Source organism: Natrix helvetica (assembly GCF_964273705.1).
Source record: "Natrix helvetica genome assembly, chromosome: 3".
NCBI classification, from domain to species: Eukaryota; Metazoa; Chordata; class Lepidosauria; order Squamata; family Natricidae; genus Natrix; species Natrix helvetica.
In genome coordinates this window covers 142,491,242-142,505,028 of record NC_138549.1, presented here as the reverse complement: position 1 = coordinate 142,505,028, position 13,787 = coordinate 142,491,242, and the positions used below count along the sequence as shown (strand labels likewise).

General features: G+C 37.3%; 1 protein-coding gene across 5 annotated transcripts in view; it reads right to left on the bottom strand.

Annotated features, from left to right (window-relative positions):
- TOX2 (TOX high mobility group box family member 2) overlaps positions 1–13,787 on the bottom strand; it is a 244,244-nt gene that overhangs the window by 3,020 nt on the left and 227,437 nt on the right. For all 5 annotated transcript variants that reach the window (XM_081948603.1, XM_081948599.1, XM_081948600.1 and 2 more), the window contains 3 exons: positions 11,997–12,077; positions 6,539–6,946; positions 3,551–3,681 (listed from right to left, as the gene is read on the bottom strand). In XM_081948603.1, coding sequence (XP_081804729.1) covers positions 3,551–3,681; positions 6,539–6,946; positions 11,997–12,077 — 620 coding nt within the window. The remainder of the gene's footprint in view (positions 1–3,550; positions 3,682–6,538; positions 6,947–11,996; positions 12,078–13,787) is intronic.

Genomic DNA, 13,787 nt, shown 5'->3' with positions numbered 1-13,787 from the left:
GGCAGAACAGAATGATTTGGGAAATGCAATTGTATTAGTTCAGACCAAAATTGGTTTCCTTATTTGTAGCATTGCCCTGTTTCTCTTAGTGATAATTATGAAAAGTTACAGTGAAGAATCCCTTAATCCCTGTCTCTCTTTCCCCATTCCTGCTTGGTACACTTAGCAGTGTTATTTCAGTTTGCCTGTCATTCCTAAGAGCAACCATTTTCTCTCCCTTCTGTAAGCTTCCACAGGTTGCAGCGGCAAAAAGTTCTGCCTTCTTAGAAATCTTGACTAGGACAAAGACTAATTCTGATTATTCTTTTAGTAAAAAAAAACCCTCCACTATGTTGACCTGAATATATTTTATGCTTGTTGAATGCTAATAGATATGGATATGTATTGTAAAGCCTGTATTGCTTTACAATACAAGCTCCTAGAAATACACTGCTGAAAATAGACTTCTGAAATCTATTTTCATGCTCAAACACACACACACACACACACACACACACACACACACACACACACGATGCAAATACTAATTTAATTCTAAATGTTAGTTAAGATTTCTGAAAAATCAGCTAAATCCTGAAAAGCCTTACCAAATTAAAACCTATAACTGGTTTCCCCCATCTAAGAGCTTAATGGGAGAATTTCAGCTAATAAAATTGTGCAACTTCCAAGTTATCTAACCCCACTCCCTCAACCCATTCACACTATTACAGATGAAAATATGCCTTTCATTGCATTTCATAACAAAAGAACAGTTCTGCCCCATTGGAAACTAAGAAAAAGACTGCTCAGAGAGAGAATCGGTGTCAAACCTAACTATTGTACAGTTTCATGACAGCTATGCCTTAATCACATACAAAGCAGGTTATAATCTTGTGTTCTAGATAGAATAAAGCACATGCAGTATTGTACATGTGGTGATACTAAATATTTCACCACCAACGTAACTTGCTAGATATGCTGGAAGTAGACTATAGAGAGAAAATTAACCACAGAGAGGTAAGAGATAAAAGGTTGCCTCATCTATATATCCTTTCTCCATTAAAAATTGGTTGGCTCTACTCTTTTTTATGTTCCTATAGCAGGCCCATACTTAAGTGAATATACCCAAGATCAATATGAATTTCAGCCCTATGTTATGGAATGAAAATATACTAAAGCACCTGTTTGTCAAAGGTATTGGCAATCTACAGTATCCACTCTTTCATAATTAATTTATCTGTTCTTTCTCCAGTCTGCCCTTAGCATGTTCTACCTTCCTATCCTTAGCACACAATTAATATGAACATGAATGGCATGGTGCTACAGTACTAGAGCTTCATTAATTTTACAAACTGCTCTCCAAAACACATTATGGATACCATTATAAATAATTGAATTTCAACTAAGTGCATTTCTCATGTTTTATATTTCTTCTCCTCCCCCCCAAAAAGATATTTCTTCACTTATTCAAATGATTTGGAAGATTATATAATTTTGACTGCACTTTCTAGTCTCCAACATGAATTAGTGTGGTTTGTTTTTGTTTGGACAAACTGACTGCATGCAACTCAGCAATATGTGTAGTTTGCTTCATAGCCTTAACACACAATTCAGACTATTTATTCCAGACAGCTCCCATGAATGCTATCTATCCAAATATCAGCCCTCCAAGGTAGGCTAGATCCAAAAACAGATACAGCAAAGATTCCAGGAACACCATTTACTGTTGTAGGGTAGAATATAGAATCTTGAAAACCTGTTAAGAGTTTCTTCTATCCCATTGTATATTGAAGATGATCAAGAAGATGGAATTAGTTTGAGTTCGTATCTCATACATTTTTCTGTCAGGACTATTTTGAAATTCCCTTTTTAATGGTTCACTCATTCCGTCTCCATTCCCAAGACCAAGCTTATACTTTTTTACATAAAGAGTTTAAGAAATACAGCTTAAGTTGCAAAATTGTATGAAGATATCCAGCCAGTGAATCTTGAATATTGGCAAGAAGCGTAATATATTTAAACTAAAGTGAAGAACACTGAAAACATAGCAGTAGCTACAACTGGAGAAAAGCAGTCACATATATTATTCCAGAAAACAACATCTTAGCAAACCAACAATGTGTAATCCAATTCAGATTTCTCTAGGGGCCTTGGACTACTGGAAGTCTGGTGAGGACAAGCTAGCAAATGGAAGCCACATCATGTTGCAAAGAATGACATCAAGCGTCATCACAGCACATACATTCAGAAGATTCTACAAAAAAAAGTTGCCCCATCTTTCAGGGCTAAAATGCTCCTTCTTAGGCTGGCAAAATCCAGACAGTTTCATAAGTCTTGGCTACTTCAGTTTCCAACAGATACAGATTTCCCCACTTTTGTGTTTGTGGGGCAGCACACATGAAATGGGGCAAGGCTTTAACAGCACAATTGCTGTCACCATTTTTAGCTTTTGTCCTCTTTATGCTGAAGCCTTTGACCAGTGGTCTACAATAGCCTACTACTGAATTAAGTACTATATTTCATTTTGCTGACTTCAGAAAATCATTTCTTTCCCAAGATTCTATGGTAAGTAAAAAGAACATTGAAACTTATGATGGCACTGAAAATTGTAATGGCTACAGTGGAATGACTTAAATGATTTAAAGTAGATGTTGCAAAACATTATTGTCATAATATAATAAATGGAAATAAGTTAATACTTCTGATTACTTATACAAATGTACATGTGAAGAAGCCTTATGCAAGGCAAGTGAGAAGGCTGGAGCCAGTTGATAGTAAAAAAGGGGTAGAGTTCCTTTTCTAAATTAACTCATCTTTCTATTTGTTCTTGTCCCTCACTCTTCATCAGGGAAATCATCCTGTCTTAGATATATTACTAAATAAAAGTCAAGGTTTCCCATGTCCAGTCATATCTAACTCTAGGGAATGTTGTTCATCTCAATTTCTTAGCCAAGGGAGCCAGCATTGTCCAAAGATATTTCCATGATCATGTGGCCAATGTGACTATACACCGAGGCACACAGAACACTTGCCCACCAAAATGGTACCTATTTATCTATTCGCATTCTCATGCTTTCAAAGTACTAGGTGGGCAGAAGTTGGGGCAAGTAACAAGAGCTTGTTCTGTAGCACGAAGTTTGGGGTCTCAAACTTGGGTTGTCAGCTGACAAGCTCAGCATCTTTAACTGCTGAGTCACTGAGGCCCATATTACTAAGTACACCAAGAAAACTCTTACTTAAAGGAAGAAAACGAATCTTTTGAATAAAAATAAAAATTGGGGAAAAAAGAAAGTTAAACTTTCTGTTTCTATTAGATTAAATATAGTTTGTTTTACTCTGAAAATTCATGCAATTGTTTTGGGAACAAGATAGGTTTCTTTCCTAGAGATGCAAAATCTAAATAAAAACACTCATGTCCAAAGGAAGCATGTACAATTTTGGAATATGGTGTTTTGTTTACTTCATTATTCCCTCTTTGTGGCCTTAAATGATACATTTCCAATTGTGTAAATAAATGCAGTTTAGAGGCCTTCTAAATACGTTGGGAGTTTTTGAAATTTTGTTTACTGGCCTGCAGTGGTTAATCCCACACTCTCTGCTGGAGTAATCGTTGTCCCAGTCAGTATTTCCTGGAGGGTTTGATGCACCAGGTGATCGTGGTCCAACACTGTTCTGAAACTCGGATGAAATATGTGAGAAATCCTAAGAACAGAAGACAAGAACAGAAGACAGAAAAGTTGGAGTTATTAGCAGAACAACTTGGTTTGATATATAACCAGTTCAAGAAAATATTTAAAAGGGGACATCCCAGATGAACCAAGTACGCTGATATTTGAACAACTGTGAATGTGCGGAATAACTTGTTATTTCAAATTATTTATTATGTAAAACAATTTGCTGCTTTCTCACTTATTCTAGCTTTACAAACTATTGAGCTGAAAAAAAATCATCTCACATTTACTGTCTTACTAGGCATAAGAATGAATACTTTTGCCTGTATTATTTTTTTCTTTGCAATCGTAGTCTTTTTCCCACATGAACTGCATTTCTCACTGCTGCAATGTATTAAAATAGCTGATTATATGAGGATGTGGCGAGAAAAATCTTCATTGTGGTTTTAGCAGAAGCCATGTTCTGGCAGTTCTGAAAAAACGTGAGAGAGACCTGATGTGAAATATTGCTTTAGATATTGCCCTAATCAAGTCTTCTGAAACCTTCCACCCTCCAGATGTGCTATGGTTGCTGGTAACTTGGCACCCTCAAAAACGTGGTTCCAGTATATCAGGAGGCATACAGCTGGGAAAAGCTGAAATCATAATAACAACTAAATTTACATCCCAGTGAAGCTTCTGGAGGAAATAAACAAATCATTATTTTATTTGTTTGCAACTACCAGGTTAGCCTCAAACAGGGCAATCATAACAACTTAGAAAAAAATGTTCTACACAAATTTAATTTGAGAGAACCAATGATGGAAAACATCCATTGTCAAACCTCCAGGTTGAAGTTCAATTACTCTAGAGAATTGGGATTTGACTTATGGCTACTTCAACATCCCACTGAATAATTCACAGCTGGTTTTGATTTAAATCACTACACTGTAATTTGCCACAATAATGAATAACTAGTAGAGATAGGTATATAAAATAAATAAATAAAACCCCACCCACTTAGAAAAGGGAACTTAAAGGTAAAGGTTCCCCTCGCACATATGTGCTAGTTATTCCCAACTCTAGGGGGCAGTGCTCATCTCCATTTCAAAGCCGAAGAGCACTATCCGAAGACGTCTCCGTGGTCATGTGGCCAGCATGACTAAACGCCAAAGATGCATGGAGTGCTGTTACCTTCCCACCAAAGGTGGTTGCTATTTTTCTACTTGCATTTTTACATGCTTTGAACTGCTAGGTTGGCAGAAGCTGGGAAAATTAACAGGAGCTCGCTCTGTTACACGATACTAGGGATTCGAATCGCTGAACTGCCAATCTTCTGATCGACAAATTCAGCATCTTAGCCACCGCGTTCCTTAAAAGGCAACTTAGGGACTATCAAAATCGTAGTTCATGTTTGCAGGCAACAATAATTACAATGGCTTGTGTATACTGCTCATTCTCCTACTACTATTCACCCATAACTCATCCATATATTTGTTGGTGATTACTTAATACAGGAGTAGGCAATTCTTATTTGGCTGGAAGGAGGAATAATAATCCTATTTAAACATATTTCTATAGAGATTCTCAGTCATCCAGGTCATGGTTGTCCCAAAGGTGCTTTCCAAAAGGCAACTGGAAACAAGAAAGCCCAATAGCTTTTTGGAAAGCACTTTTGGGACTATTTAAAAACAGTTTTTCCTCCGTAAGAACCAAGATGCATAGGAACATGATTGTAAAGGCTAGCAAGGTCACATTTTTCAAATGTTTGGACAAAGGCAAAGGAGTTTTAAAAGGAACTTGTTTCAGCCACTGTATCTCTCATTTTAGCAAAAAGCAAAATGAAGTAAGAGAAAATGACATTGCCAAATTTTAGGAATGTAACATGAAGATACTTTGGAAACTATAAAAGTAGCAGAGGGAGCTCTATGAAGACATTACAGGTTGACTTGCAACTACAGTTGGAACCAGATTTTCCATCACTAAGTGATATGGTCATTAAGTAAGTATCATGTGATTGTGCCAGGTTTTGTGGCTTTTTTTTCTGTAAAGTAAATCACTTGCTTGTTAAGTAATCATACTTTTAAGCAAATCTGGCTTTCCCCATTGACTTTGCTCACTAGAAGCCAATTGGGAAGGTTGCAAGGGGCAACCACATGACCCCAGGATGCTTCAACTGTAATTAAAAACATGCAGGTTGCCAGTGCCTGAAGCGCAGTCAGAGGGCTATGAGGATGCTGTGACAGTTTTAAGTATGAGGACTGACTGCATGTCACTTTTTTCAGCACCGTCGTATTTTTGAATGGTCGCTACATGAATGGTCATAAGACAAGGAATACCTATATGGAAAAACAAGATTGCTTCAAGTGGGAAATGGTATTGTCTAAGGTACTTGTAAAATTCCATGGATTCCACAGAAAGGCACTTCAAGCACTATGAGATGGGCATCGATTAATTTAAATTGAGTTAATAAATATAATAAAAGCCACTTCTTATATTGAGATCTGGTTAGTTATGATTGATTAATTATACCATAAGTGGTTGGATTAACACAATGCACAGTCAAACAGGTTTCTATTTGGCTCAGCACAGAGTTGGGTTGCTCTTGGCTTGGCCCGGATCGGACGAACTAGTAGTGGTGGTGGTGGGATGCTCCGCCCACCCATCCAGACACTTCTGTGTATGCGCAAAAGCGTCACGCGCATGCATGAGCGAACCGGTAGTAAAAAAAAAATAGAAACCTACCACTGGATGGGCACACAGTATGGATCAACCACTCTCTTCAAGAACCCCATTTCCTATAACTTTCAAAGCAGAGTAGCAGGAGACTCACAGATCCTAGTATCACATTTAGGTAAGCTATAAACATGCATGTTTAAGAACGATTGCTTCAGAACTCAGCCACTCACCTGCTGGCCTGGTGGTGAAGAATTCATGGGAGGCTGGACCTGTAGTGCCATAGAAGGAGACAAAATAGGTTGCTGTGGGACCTGCTGCATGCTGAGGGGCTGGTTGAGGATGGAGCTCTGCGGGTGATGCAAAGAGAGTTGCTGATGGAGAGGGGGGCTAATCTGGAAAGAAGGAGGAGGTGAGGCACTGATACTGGGCAACATAGGCTTGGAACTCAGGGTCCTGGAGAGGCTGGGGTGAGGGTGAGCACGGTAACTCTGCAGATCCGATGGGGACAAGAAGGAGCCCAAGCCCGGATAAGGTGATGAGGCCTGCGGTGGCATTGTATACAAGGGCTGTTTGGGTGGAATCATTTTTGAAGGTTGGCTGCTCTGAACATTTTTTGTCTCGCCTTGGTCAGCTGAACTCTACGAGAGAAATGCACAAAAAGACCAAATTGCAATGAAAATGAGTTAAGTGCAACTTAGACCTTTGGACTGATTAATGAACAGCACTGTTTGCCTCTCTACAAAATCTTTATCTTTGCTTCCACTCATGATTAGAAGAGAAATATAAGAAGAAATTTAAAATACATGACTGAACATCCCTTTCCAACAGATTTTTTTTTTTAAAAAGGAGATGGTTCATGCTAGTTTTTCTTCACTTCCTGTAGCTTAAGATCACTGAAGCAAGCAGACAACTTAATTTGTATTAAGGTCTCATATTCTATATTGTTCTGTAACATCTGTGGCTAATGCCATCTTCTTTTCGCTCTAATCTATATAAAATCTGGTGGAGATTTCACAATTGGAGTAACTATTTTAGAAAAAAAATAACAGCTCAATGAAATACTGGATTTCTTAAATAAGACATATACAGTAACCATAATCTCTGGACATTTAGGGCTGTGTCTTTTATTGTCAGATACAAGAAGCTTGTTGTACCATGCTTGATAACATATGTATTGAATGATGAGTCTTGTTCCCAAGATCTACTTAACAGAGATGAATTCTGAAATTATTTTACTATCTCTTCATTTTTTTTAGGAAACTAGCCTTGGGGTTCCTCCCTATCCATGGGTGTAATGATCTAATACATGCATCCAATATAAGGGTCTTAGTCCTTTGAAGGCCACTACATCTTATGCTTTAATGTGCAACTGAACCACAGTGTTCTTGATTGGGACTTCACATTATTTCTCACAGTTATAAATGGTGTACAATTAAGTGAAAGTCTAGTTTTCAATGGTTATATTAGATGAAGAATATGTGGCAGAAATAGGTACAAATTTATTGCATTTCCCGGCACTAGGTTAAATCAACTATACAAAACATTTTGCTGATTAATACCGTAAGTAGTACCAGCAACACAATTGGACTTAAGCTTAATTAACATAAAATCCTTCAGGGTCTGCAGCTTAAACACACAATATACTTTGTACCCACAACTAGTTAAAGGATAACATATGACTTTTTTCAAATACATGAAGAGCTACTGCTAATCAAAGGAGCCAAATTTGTTCTAAATGGAAGGCAGTTTATAATATCATTATTTCATTTAGCTTCACCTTTTACTTATTCAATACTTAAACCAGAGGAGGGCAGACCTTTGGGGTCCCTGAGCCCAAATTGAATTTTGACAGCATGCTGAAAATGCTTTCACAAAATGCCTACCACAATTGTGTAGGGATTCTTTAAAAATAATAATTCTGTTTTGTTCTTTGGGCATTCCACCTTGCAATCTAATTTCTAACTTCGTGGGTTTCTTGGTAATTTCCCATCTAAGGACTAATCAAAAGGCATGATGATTTAATCACATTGTCTCTACAGTTATAGTTTTTGCCAGTATTTCTGATTATTATCTGTCTAATAGGCAAATTCCCAAGGAAAACAATTGGGCTACAGCTCTAATCACACTTATTTTCCAAGAATACCTATGTAGCCTATATGACAATCTTGGATATTATTGGAAATAAATTGATCTTGAAGCTAACACTTTGACTTGCAATCAGCCTTCCATTTATTTATTTTAAAATAAATGTTTAAAGTTAAGTGAGATGAGATTTGCAGGTGCCCATAAGCACCATGTTGCTAATCTCTGTTCTTATCCATTAGGATCCTTCTCTATTCTCATAGTTTTGACAAAATTGCATATGCTATCTGCTATGCCACCTGCTTCCATTTTGTGGATTGCTTCAAATGCAGACAATTTCTAACAGAACTTTATTTATTTACTTCTCTAAGGCAATAGATACATTTTAAAGGTACTTGCTTACAAAGATAAATGGGTTTTTCTCTCCAAAACCTTTCATCCTAGATACATTTAAATATGAAAGACAGATTTTTTTTAAAAAAAAGAATTCCACAACAGTTATCATTACTGCTTTGCTAAATGCCGTTAAGATAGTGTGCCAATGAATTAGATGCAGCATGAATGGAATACCAATGCTAGAATATTCAACTCTAAACTCATTCAATGCAGTTTTGAATTTTTTGAAACACTTAACCCAGTGAAAGGGACTCAGATTATTTCCTTTTTGACCTTTTTGCCACAGCTCTTAACCTTCAAGCATGGCTCAGTTAACTCCAGGCAAAGTTCCTTAGTGCTCATTGCACAGCGTGAAGTGTATGATTACTTGATTTTAATTATACTAAAATGTATAAAATTTATGAGGTAGGGGTTTGAAAAGTAAATTTATTTTCTTATAATATTAACATTAAAAGCCATCTCTGCCTGACCACTGCATGGTGGATTTATGTAAAGGGACTCTGTAATACAATCAGAGAGAGTGAGAGAGAAAGAGAGAACACTGTGTCTACAACACAAAGAACACTTTCCCATTTTCTCCCGCCACTGTACTTTTTTTCCCATGGTCAAATCCCCACCCCCACCCCAATCCATAGCCTGCTTATTGAAATCACATGCCAATAGCAAATGAGGAAGCAAATAAGTGTATCATTACAGAAAAATGACAAGTGACTTTCTGTGAACTGATAGGTTAAGATGATCAGTAAATTAAGATGTTGTTCTTTGATGCTCACTGTAAGAGATTTCTGCCTCCCCCTTTTAATATTGTTCCATTACATTGAAGTAATTTTGAAATCAAAGCAAACATTTAAAATGCACCAATTAAGAAGAAAAGGTCAATGTTAGCTATAACATATATACTATAATTCCCTTACACATAATAGCTGTTGATCAAAGATGGCAATTCCAAACTCACTCAAAAATGTCTATGCATTAGCAAAATGGATAGGCTTTAAAATATTAGTAGAGTCCTATATGTTTGTTTTATTAAATATTCCATTTCTTCCTTGCTTCCAAAGCCACATCATTTTTATTCGTTTTATTGATCAAATTTAAAGATTCATCAAATTTTATTCATTAAAGTTACGGTACCACCCGAGGTTTATATTCTCATTTTCTACAATTCATCTCTGTGATATCATCCAATAATAGTTGTGTTCTGTCCCATGATTCTAATGAATATGCAGACACAGGCTTGGCTGTCTGCCACAACTAATTACGGAGATAAAACCACCCCTTGGCTAGGAGCCTAGAATGCTATCTTCAAGAAACCAAGATTAGACTTATGAAATGCTTTCTCAACACCTAGTAAAATGGACTGTTGTTTCCTGCAAAGATTCCCCTCCCGTCGCTCCACCTATAAACTCTTTGGGAGGGGCCACAACCGTAGCCAGCTGTCCCTATTTCTCCTCTTAGCTCTACGCACACGCACATCAGGGACAACCTCCCTCTGTTCCTCCTCACTGCTCCCTGACTCAGATGCCATCTGGTGGCCAACAGGCCTCTCTAGTTCCTACTCTGACTCCAAACACCCTCCAGAGTCTTCCTCATCCTCCAGAGCAGTCCCATAATGGTCATCGCTGTCAGAGTCCACCAACAGCTCAGCTGCCCGCTGCTCGGCCACAACAAGTTGCTACATGTTCTCCTCGTATGTCTATGCTACTCCTTCAGCATAAACATGCTGCCATTATTATGTGTAGGAAAAACAATTGCAACTACATTCCATTTGCTCATAATTCATTTTCAGGTGGTCAGTGGATCATACTGTGTGCGTGCCTGTGTGTGTATGTGTGTGTGTGTGTGTGTATGTATGTATGTATGTATGTATGTATGTATATATGTATTCTTTTCCTTCACATTCTCACTAGATGATGCCCATTTCAATTCATACATTTTATATCCTATATCAATTAAATTTCAATTCTAAAGCAATTGAAATTCCAAACAATTCTTCTCTGATTAATCACATATTACAAACTAGAGCTTTGTTTTATTTTTGTCCCCCTTTATTACGGGAGAGCAAAATTTTCTTCAAATACAAAAAAGAAAAAGAAAAAAAAAGAATATGAATATGACTAGTGACGATAATCCCATCTAATTCAGCATCTCCACTTGTTCTTCTGGATACAGATTTAAATTCTCACCACCAAACCCATTGGTTGAGGAAGATACAGTCTGATGTTGCAATTCAATACAATTGAATTGCCATGTCAGGTCCTGCCTAATTAATCTTATTGGAATCTTATTGAATGAACTGGATTTGAATCACTTCTTGCATGTACACACACTCGCACACAACCACTTGATCACATTTTGGATACTTAACAACAGACTGCATTTATTTATTTATGACCAGTTGCACCATCCTGTGGTCAAATGTGAACAATGTAGGAAAAATGATTCGCTTAACAACCGTAGGGTTCACTTAATGACCAGTTGATTTGCTTAATAATTGCAAAAAGATATGATGGAAATTCTGAGATTAATTGTGGTTATTAATAAACACTGGTAATAAATCGATCCTGTGTAATGCTAGCACATATCAAGCTTCATTAAAATCTTTGTCTCTTTGTCTGAAAAAAAGTTTCTGATTTGCTAATGAACCATGACCGCTATTCTAATCTTTGTTGATCTCAATCCCTGAATAGATGGGACTAATATCTGCCTATTGATTCTTCTGAGAGCACTATATGACCCTGGCCACGGAATGATTTTGTTAAAGCTTCTGCACCAGGGTATAGACTGAGGCAGGTTGAGTTATTAGAAATTATATTTTAAGGAGTTTAGAATATCTGCAAAAAACTTTCAAATTTTCCTTAATTATATGGAAAAATAAGTATTTAGGCAGATTTCTAAATCAAAATACTGGATTTAGTTGTAACACAGAGTGAGTACATAACCTCGTCTTCAAAGATTGCAAGGAAACCTCAGAACATTCAATGTTATTTTCTTGAAACCAAGAAAACTAGAATTCTTACTGTGTATCCTTGAGGCACGCTGGAGTATTTTACTTAGTTCATACAGAATGTAGCTAACACTTAAATTCATTTTGATGGCATGGTTATAGTGTGTTTCTTACAAACTTGCTCTTCCCTAGAGATGTCCCTGAGTTGCAACTAATTTATCATTGCTACAACCATCGAAATTCATATATGAAGCATAGTCTGTTACCTTGGAAACCAAGCTGGCCCTGTACGCTGCCAGAGCTTTTAGATATTCCTTCTTTGCTGCTTCAGTTTTCCTTTTATATGCCTGAAAAGCCCAAAAAGAAAATATTAATTAAACAAGAGAAACAGGATGATACTGCTCTGATTGTACAGTTGTTTATGTCTTGCATATTGCCCAAGGGATCTGTGCTGGGTTTATTATAAATCCAATCTCTGTATATAGGTGATATGAAAGTGAATTTTATATGCTTTTTCCAAAAACAGAAATTCAGACTGAAATCAAAACTACCAGAAAACAGATACAGATTTAAAATTATAACTGGGCTTATCACGGAGGTTTCCTACTGCTTGCACAAGTTAAAAATGCTATTTTAGAATTGGCACGGAGACATCAAATTTAGAGGGAGCGTTCTACAAACAAACTAATTTTGAATTGCTTTTTGACTGATTTTTACTTTTTGTTATCAGTAAAGGCAAGAGCTAGTTTGATGTGACGGCTTAAGGAATCAGGCTAGAACCAGGAAACAGTGAGTTCTAGTTATGCCTTAGGCAAAAAGCCAGCTGGGTGACTTTTGGGCAGTTGGACCAATCACTTTCTCTCAGTCCTAGGAAGGAGGCAATGCAAACCACTTCTGAAAAACCTTGCAAGAAAACTGCAGGGCAATCCAGGCAGTCTCTGCAAATTGGACAGGGTTGAATAGAAAGAAAAAATAGAGTTAATGATCATGTAACAGGACTTTATAGATTTCTTGCGGAATGATATAAAGTATTGGTTGATACATTTTATCCAAACTCTATCAATTATATCCAATCAGATTACTTTTAAACTGGACTCTTATCCTTTTCATTTAATGAATGAACTATGATGCATATGTCATGTTATAACTGGTAAAGATTATACAGTAGGTGCTAACATCCCATTTAACTGATTAAAGTCTTAACTGGTACTTTACCCAATAGATATCAGCAAGTGGTTGCTTCAATTGTCAAGAATAATCAAACTTGACTTAGATCAGATAATATTTGGCTGTTAATGTTAATGTTATTGATTTGAGTAAAGATGGAAAAGACAAAGCCACAATCCTATTACTTGCAGACAAAGCTCCCAATGAAATCTATAGATAGTATATTATCATAGCTAAATTACCTTAGCAATGGATTTCCCATAGGATTTATAAAATGAGTCCAGTTTTTGTACACAGTTTTAAGTCTAAATTAATGGCTGCCTTAATCTAGTTTTTCAGCCTACTGAAATGCCAAGTAAGGATATCCATTTTGATTTTTGATATTTGTTGAGAATGACCATTGTCTTACCTGAAGGGTCCTTTTCAGGGCGCTGCAACGGAGAGTCCAAAGAAGGGTTAAACACAGCCAATCTGCCCAGAACTGAATTGAAACTTTAAGCCACGCCTCTGGTGCCGACTCTCCTCAGATTTATTCAATGAAGACGTGGAACAGTTGCGCGCTGAAACTTCAACTGGAAGTCTAATATAGAACAAGTCAAAAATAGTCCAACAACAATAACAGAAACAACAAACAACACTGTGACTTCACAAACACCAGCAGAGAATAGACCCCAGGGCGGGGTGGACTCTCCGTTGCAGCGCCCTGAAAAGGACCCTTCAGGTAAGACAATGGTCATTTTCCAGGGCGCTGCTCTGGAGAGTCCAAAGAAGGGACATGCCCAAGCTAACTGTCACTAGGGCGGGAAGGCTCAGCCATCAGGGTCGCTCCGCTGGTATGGATGCCCTGAAGAACACGCCTCCCAAAGGCCCCCTCCGCCGATGCAAAACTG